The 8,229-nt window shown below is 39.3% G+C and overlaps 1 protein-coding gene across 1 annotated transcript in view; it reads right to left on the bottom strand.

Annotated features, from left to right (window-relative positions):
* LOC108763340 (probable chitinase 3) overlaps positions 1-8,229 on the bottom strand; it is a 15,009-nt gene extending 6,780 nt beyond the window's left edge. Inside the window, exons 1-14 of the mRNA XM_018510845.1 lie at positions 8,171-8,229; positions 6,268-6,601; positions 5,529-5,788; positions 5,362-5,412; positions 4,637-5,262; positions 4,200-4,385; positions 3,866-4,007; positions 3,424-3,777; positions 2,719-3,209; positions 2,410-2,638; positions 2,108-2,296; positions 1,623-1,959; positions 1,179-1,408; positions 81-466 (exon numbers count right to left, since the gene is read on the bottom strand). Coding sequence (XP_018366347.1) covers positions 81-466; positions 1,179-1,408; positions 1,623-1,959; positions 2,108-2,296; positions 2,410-2,638; positions 2,719-3,209; positions 3,424-3,777; positions 3,866-4,007; positions 4,200-4,385; positions 4,637-5,262; positions 5,362-5,412; positions 5,529-5,788; positions 6,268-6,578 — 3,792 coding nt within the window. The 5' untranslated portion in view covers positions 6,579-6,601; positions 8,171-8,229. The remainder of the gene's footprint in view (positions 1-80; positions 467-1,178; positions 1,409-1,622; positions 1,960-2,107; positions 2,297-2,409; positions 2,639-2,718; positions 3,210-3,423; positions 3,778-3,865; positions 4,008-4,199; positions 4,386-4,636; positions 5,263-5,361; positions 5,413-5,528; positions 5,789-6,267; positions 6,602-8,170) is intronic.

The following is an 8,229-nucleotide window of genomic DNA, read 5'->3' as shown; positions in this document are numbered from 1 at the left end:
AGAGAGAGAGAGAGAGAGAGAGAGAGAGAGAGAGAGAGAGAGAGAGCACTATTATATAATTTATTATTTACGTTACTTACGGTTGGGACGGTGTCTTTTTCCACGAGTAAGGCATTCTTATGAGGTTTATTGATGCATGGGCTCTTAAAGGCCCAATCGCACATGTTCTTGTCGGTGTTCCAATTTAAACCTGGACCGCACTGCTGCGAGACAAGGTCGCCGTTCACACAGACCAGAAAGCTCGTGCACGAATTTGGATAGGGATAATATTGTCCATGTTCGCATGGTTTTTGCGGTTTTTGTGTCGGTTCTATTACGATAGGTTTCGACGTGGTGGATTTCGTGGTTGCTATTGTCGTTGTCGTCGTTGTTATTGTTGAAGTTGATTTGGTAATTTTGACGGTTGTAGTGGATGGCCTCTTGGTTGAACTACTCCATAAAGGACTGCTTGTCGTTGAGGTAGAATCTAAAAAAAAAAAAGAGATAAAAATTTATAAAATACACGTTGTACGATAAAAATCAATTAAATAAAGATTGATTAAATTGGCACCTCGACGAGAGATTTCATACACTCCCTGTACGACGCAGTTTAGAAGAAGAAGAATTGATATCATATAGAATCGAGTGAAGGCCATGGTTTTCGCAGACGCACCGTGAGCGAACGACGCGCAAACAAAGCGTTGTTAGCGTGGCTTGTACCCTTGCCAATGCCAGCGATCCTCTTCGCTTTGCGGCGGATAGCAAAGGGAGAGGATGCAAGAACGCTTCTTAGCCAGAGGCGACATGTTAAACGGAAAAGATATGTATACGCGACCTTATTTGCATACGCCCAACTCGCAAACAGGTTTGTGTTCATGTTTGTCCACGTGCTCGCTTATCGACACAATTTTTATAGATTACTAAAGAGTCAATGTCATCGCGATAATTTTCTCGTTAATAGGTTAATGCCATCAACTGTACAAAGATGCCATTTATATTTCGCGATGATCTCGCGTCTATCAAAATGATCAATCTGCGCGCCAATTATTATACTCATCGTTATCTCGTCTAGTCGTTTCGAATTGTGTAATTATCGATTGTTTCTCTAGCAAATAGAGGGAGGAAAAGATAGAGAGAGACAAAAAGAGAGGAATGATCAAGAATTAACGTATCCGGTTGATGAGAATAGGTAATCTTACCAGTTTCTGCTTGACATTTTGCCGCCGACGGCCAATCGCACAGTTGTCGATTCGCGTCCCAGTGTAATCCTGGCGCACACTGTTCACGCTTCAACTCGCCGCGGACACATCTGTAATAATTTCCACAGTTCATAGGATCGCTGTAATACTCGCCGCTAGTACAATTCGCTTCCGATGTGCCGGCAATCGGTTTCCTTGTTGTAGAAAGTGACGACTGCGTAGTCGGTGCGCTATTAAACAAAAATTTAAAGAATCAATCAATAAGGAGCTTTAATGTAGTTGTAACTAAGATAACTGTAAATAAGTATACCAATCGATAGCAGTAACGTATAAACGCTAAATATTTTGGATGATCATTATGGACTGTTTGAATTTAAAAAAAAAAAAAAAGGAAAAGATTGTAATATACGGAGAGACGAATAATTGTGATTTGCTTCCTTTTACCACGATACAGTTGATATAGGTGTGGTGCTGCTAGGAGCTATACTCGGTTTTTTAGTCTCGCTAGGCCTCGTGACGTTCTCCGACGGAACTTTACTGGGTTCCTGGCTGGTCCAAGTCCACGTGGGCCAAGTGGTCCTAGTCATCTGCTGCATCGTGGTGCTCGGTCTTTCTGTCCACGTGGGCCATGTGGTAGTTTTAATACTAGACGTTGTCATTGACGTAGTAGGGCGCGGATTGCCGTCCGCGGCGTCACTGTGAGTAGTTAGAGTCGGTGCTTGCGGTGTCACCGGCTGCAGTGGACGTTGGCAATCCTCCGAGATGGGCGCCAACGAGCGACCTGTTAATCAGAATAATTATACCAAATGTAAAATATTAGAAAAGTAGCGATATATTATAGCATACAATAATACAGGATGTAACTCGTAATAAAATGTAGAAAGTAGATATTAATACAATACTAACAAAGATAATAATATAACACGCACCTAGCGCACGATTTATGGTTTTCAATAAAGGAAACGACTCAGAGCAGCAGAGATTCTGAAAATCATCCAAGTCAATGGTCCACATTGTAGCTCCACCATAACCATTTCCCGTAATATATTTGCCCTTAGCGTAAACACTCTCCCGATCTTCGTAACCTACCCACTCATTTTCGAAGTGAGCACTCGGTCCTGAAATTATATAAATTTTATGCAAAATATACAATTAAACATACCTACTTATTTTGTTCAAATTCACATAATATGATATTTGAGATAATATATATATTCGTCGATCCTCTTACCGATTCCTACTTTCCAATTGTGTCGCTTGATCCTTTCGCAAATCTCATAATACGCCAACATTCCAGGTTGCTTGGTGAACTCTCCTGGTTTACCCGGACCGGTCGTGGAATCACCCAGATCGGCTTGGCTCGCCGTTGAGAGCCGATAAGACTGCCCATATAGGGGGATACCGACTAGGAGCTTAGATTTCTCAGCACCGAGACCAACGAGATAGTTGATGGTAAAATTCTGTAATATTTCCGAACGTTATATATTCTGCGATTTGCAACATTTTGTTTGGATTTTCACGCAACGCAATTCGAACTTACAACGTTGTAATAGGGCTTGCTGTCGCTTGGTGACCCAAATAAAGGCGCTATGTGTGCTAACTTGGATTCCCACGACCCATGGTAGTCGTACGTCATGACCGACATAAAGTCGACGACCTGCGAGATTTCACGCACCTCGTACGCTTTGTCAATGACCTCTTTGTACCCTGACAGGGCAGCAGCCAACGATAGAGGCGGGTCCTGCTTGTTAAACTCCTCTCTGAGCTCTTGCATCAACTTTGTAAAATTCGGCTTGTCAGAATCGGGACCTTTTTTGCAGTCGCTCTGCCAGCACTTGGGATAGCTCCATTCAACCGATAGACCGTCGAAATTGTGCTTCTTCAGGAAGTTTGTCGTGGCAATGACGAATTTACGACGAGAGACGCCGCTGCTGATCAATCGAGAGTATTTATCACCAGAACTGTCGGTCCACCCGCCTAAGGCCAGTAATATTCTTGATCCTTTGATTGAGGTCACTCGCTGATATAGATCTGGAATGAATTATTCAAGGAATCATATCATTCGATTGTATCTTTTAAATGAAATATTTGGAACAAGAGCGATATAAGTAATTCCATGGCTCGTAAGATTCGCTTTAAATATGACGCTACATTTAAAGAAATATGGATTCTTTCAAATTGCAAATTTACAATTCAATTTCGTTCTGAATCTTTCAAATGCCTCGGCAACTGAGATCATGCTCACTATTCTCAATGTCGGCCCAAGGATCGAACGGTTGAATCAGCAGCGTCTCAGGATTCAATCCAGCAAATGCGTAAACAATATCGGTACAGAGACTCGAATCGAGATGTTCTGGTACGAATTTACCATCCCCTTTGCGATACAGTGCCCAGGACGTCATATAACACGCTATTCGCGGACCGACTTGCTGCAACACCTTTTTCGACGATGTTGTCGATGGTGTCGCCTGACCGACGATTTTATCAAAAACATTAGGTTTGCAGATCTCTGAAGACCGCGCTAGGATGACTGCCACACAGCGTTTCTCTATCGGATCAAAGTATCGGTTGTGCCCGCAATGATCATGATGCAGTTTTCCTGAAAAAAGAAAAAACTCTGTGGTTACTGAATGTATAAATTTGACTTTTGCGATTTCTCATTAATTTAATTAAGCTGTAAACGTTACCTTTGATACAAGAATAAAATCCAGAACAATTTTCCGGATCCCTAGAAAGACCATCCTTCGGACACTTCTTTGTCGGGGTATTCTCGTATCCTAAAGATCGTACTGCAGCGTTTAACATCGGCCAAGGATTTCCGCAGATACCCTATGAGATTTAAATTCATATGCACGCGTTAAATACAATAATATGTCGTAATGAATGGCGTCAAATTGCTGTTTAATGACAACGCTTAAATAAAAATAATTCTTTTATAAATCTGTTAATCTCGATGTACTTGTATGGCGCTAAAGATAAAAATTTCAATGAGACAAAAAATAAGTTAATATTATTAATAACCTGAAAATCATCTAGATCTAGCGACCATAATGAGATTCCACCGAGTCCCATTGCTCGAATAAACGCCGTTTTAATTTTAACTGATATAGGGTCGTCGTAACCAATCCATCGATCCCCTCGCTTTACGTATGGTCCTTCCTCGTTCCTGCCAAAGATCCATAAACCTCTTTCCAATTTCTCACACACCTACAGAGAACAATCGGCCCTTAATATAAATACTTTAGGTTTTACATCGAGAAAAATATCTAATTGAAAATAAATAAGAATCAGCTGAAGATTCTGATCATATAACAATCAGAATTTCAATTTTCTCTCTCTCTCTCTCTCTCTCTCTCAACTAAAATTATAATAGGTTCAACGAGAAAATTTTGATGTATTAACTTTTAGCCAGAATTCCAATTAATGGCTCTTTTTTTAGTATTGACGTGATACTTCACCTCGTAATAAGCTAATTTTCCGTCTCTCAGTTTAGTGTAAGCACCCTCTTGGCCGGATTTCTGAACGAGCGCGCCAACATCGGTGAGATTACCAAATTTGAGAGTGTATCCTTGACCAAAGATTGGGATAGCGAGAACGAACTTTGATCGTTGCCCGGCGCTGACCTGCTCAACCCATTTATTCGTATTTTGCACGATGAAGCTCAAGGGACCCGGATGAAGAACGGGATAATCCATTCTCCCGCAAGAAGCACAAGCCGGCTGAACGTCCCGCCAGCTTTTCAGGATTATCAAATCGACGATCGGTAAAAGTTCCAGATCCACGGGGTCTTCCGGTGTTAGTGCCACCGCGAGGGTATATCCCCTTTTGGCTAATGGAGCACCGATCAACTTGAGCAAAATTTTGAATTGAGACCAGTCCTGGGCGGCGGTCGGCCAATCGAGCTCGATACCGTCGAAACGATATTCTTCGAGGAATTTGAGAATAGATTCTCGCAATGGAAAATCGGTCGATAAATTGGCATTTCTTTGGATAATTAGGCTGCGATGTGGATTCGGTTGGATGGATATCAGCACGCGAAGTGCTGGATCTTTCAAGCGAAGCCCTGTGGCAGCATTGTAACCGCCTAGTAGAAAAATTCAAGTTAATATTGATTGTTACACAATCCAATATTTCCAAAATATTTGTCAAATATTTTCATCTTCTTACTTTGATGACAACTTACCTTTAATTCGGTCGTATACTGGATCGTTGGGAACGACGGAATTTTCCCTATCTATAATGAAATAAAATAAAGTTAATAATTTTTTAAGATAATAAAATTACTCGTAAAATAACATATGCTTATACGAGTACATCTATAAATCTATATCTAATACAATTATTATTTACCGATGGTAGCTGCGGAGTATACTAGGTGAGTGCACTTGTAATCTGGTACATTTTGCGGGTACAAGGAGAACGGTTCCGTCCTATGAACGGCTTCAGAGTTGAAGCGGCAGACAATTTTAGGTTCGAGAATCTGTTGCGTCCTTCGCAAGGTCGGTGGTGCCACGGGCTCGATCCAAATCGATTCATGATCCGGATCAACACCGAGAAAAGGTGCTTCGCGATGCTCCACTGCGTCTCTCAAAGGCAATCTTCGGTTCTCGCTATAAATATCAGCAATACTTGTATCATTATATGTGCAGTTAAACATAATATTATAGCATATATTATTAGTAAGTCTATTACATATCAAAAGAACAATTAAGCGATATCTGCATCAAATAAAAATAAAGCAAAATTGTAAAGAGAATTATGAAATTTTTATCTTTAATAGTAATAATTTAAGTTCTTTTCAATCCTTAGATGTGTACAATGTTTTTTAATAACAATCTACATATAAAAACAAAAATAGATTAAGAAAATGATTTAAACAAATATAAATAAGTAAATATTTAAAAATAATTGTAAAATTTATTTAAAATTATTTGGAAATGGGAAATATATAATGTCGTCTTATCTTCAATCGAAGGTATTGGAAATATATAAAAAAAAGGGAAGGAATATTCCACAGAGAGATTGCCATGTTTACCTCGGTTTTAGCCGATTAAGATTAAACATACATATGTATTCTTCGGATAGTCACCTCTCAAAGTCGTCTCGGAATGTAGGATTCGATTTAGCGTCTAGTACGTTGTCCGGCAACGATTCGACTGCGTCGCGCAGGGGATACCTGTGCGAGCCGAACTCATTGTAATCTAAATGATTTGACAAGCGGCCGAAGGTCGGCGAGCTCTCGACGGCGTCTCTCCGGAAGAAGGGAAGAAACTCGCGTTGTTGCTGATGCTCCGACGGCGGCGGAGGAGGTAGGATCTCTCGGACTGGTACTCGATTCGAGGGAACGGCCGACGTCACCCTTAAACTCGTCAGCCAAGCCAAGATAATCCAAGCCGTCATAGTTAACTATATATTATAGTTTGCTGAAATGGAAAATTGCAGTATTGACATTTTATATACGCAGATTCAAGATCCTCCGCGTGTGGAGAGAGATCCTTCCACATCTACGAGATGTTGGCGCGAAATGCGTTATTTTTACTTATGCGATTATTAAAGGAGGAGCAGCCGGTTTGAGTAGCGACTCGTTACTCGAGGACATAGGACATAGGAGGCTTATTAGGAGCTTATTATACAGGTCGGAATGCATTTTATGCTCAAGTACGTACATCGATTTGTGTTTACTCGGCCCTTCAAGATATCCCGGCCTTGAAGACGCACGAAGACTCTTGTCCACTTGTCGTATCGTCTTATTCGCTTTTCCTAGCCGCGCTCTCGTGTTTTATTTATTGTAATTCCCAGTTAGGCCCATCAATAATTATCTTATGCGACACGCAGTGAATTCAATAACAAGACCATCGATCTCATATTTAGAATATTTATGAGATCACCAGAACAGATATAAATTTTTACTTGCGCTTTCTTCAAAATAAATACATTTTATTAATTATATTTATAAAAAACAAGGTACATTTTTTATCGCATTATTATTTGCAGAAACAGCTTTTTTAAAAACTTTTACTTTTTACGCTTTACATCTCACGCATTTGTCAGATACTCTGTTGTCACTCTAACAAGCGATATTGGACATTATTTAGATCGTGCGAATCATCCGAGAACAAAAACTCACTCGATAGTACTTGGCACATATTAAAAGTGCAAACCTTGTCGAAATAAGATGAGATTGTACAATATGAACAATGGTGCATTTCATTGTACGTTTACAAATAATTGCCGATGCAAGTCCTATCAATAGGATTTCGGACACCATTAAAAACTGATTATTCAAGAAAGAATTGAAATATATATTAATTGGTTAAAATATCAATAAACTCTCTTTCAACTCTTGCTAAAAAAAATGCAACAAAAAACATAAACTTTTTATACTCCTATATTAATAAAAAAAATAGCATCACTATTACAGAAGTCATATATTAATTATACTTAATGATTTACAAATTTTTGCCAAAAAAAAATTAGATTATTAATAGAAGAAGGGAGAGAAAAAAACATTTGTTAAATTTATCAAGCTGCAATCAGGCTATTTTTCTTATGTGTATTCAGTAACGAGAATACTATTGTATCTCGTTGAAGTGTGTAATGACGCGTTCTGTGATTAGCGACTTTACTGCAGTGTTATTTATATCGAATTCCTTCATCTCTTTTTTTCTTTCTGGAGGTCAAAATAATTTATCTAGTATAATTTGAATATAGCGTAAAAAACTTTCAACTTGAGATAAAGATAAGATTCAACGCAATTTAGATCTTATTGCCGCTATATACGTATGTATGGTATAATAAACGAATCTGTCATTAAAGATGTGTGTCAGCGTCAGTATAGTTTCAACGAAGATATTTACCATACTCTGATATCATTAAACGTAATATATTTCTTTACATGTAATATTCTTTACATCAGTCGCGCGGACAGCAATTTTCCTGCTTCGAGCGGAGGAAATTTGTTTGCGTGTTTGCGAATCGACGTACATACGTACGTAGGACGTTACAAACGGACCTTCCTGATGGTTGACTTGTTCCGCAACACCGAGATTAT

The sequence above is a fragment of the Trachymyrmex cornetzi genome, unplaced genomic scaffold (assembly GCF_001594075.2).
Source record: "Trachymyrmex cornetzi isolate Tcor2-1 unplaced genomic scaffold, Tcor1.1 scaffold358, whole genome shotgun sequence".
Classification (NCBI taxonomy): domain Eukaryota; kingdom Metazoa; phylum Arthropoda; class Insecta; order Hymenoptera; family Formicidae; genus Trachymyrmex; species Trachymyrmex cornetzi.
This window is presented reverse-complemented; position numbering and strand designations above follow the sequence as displayed.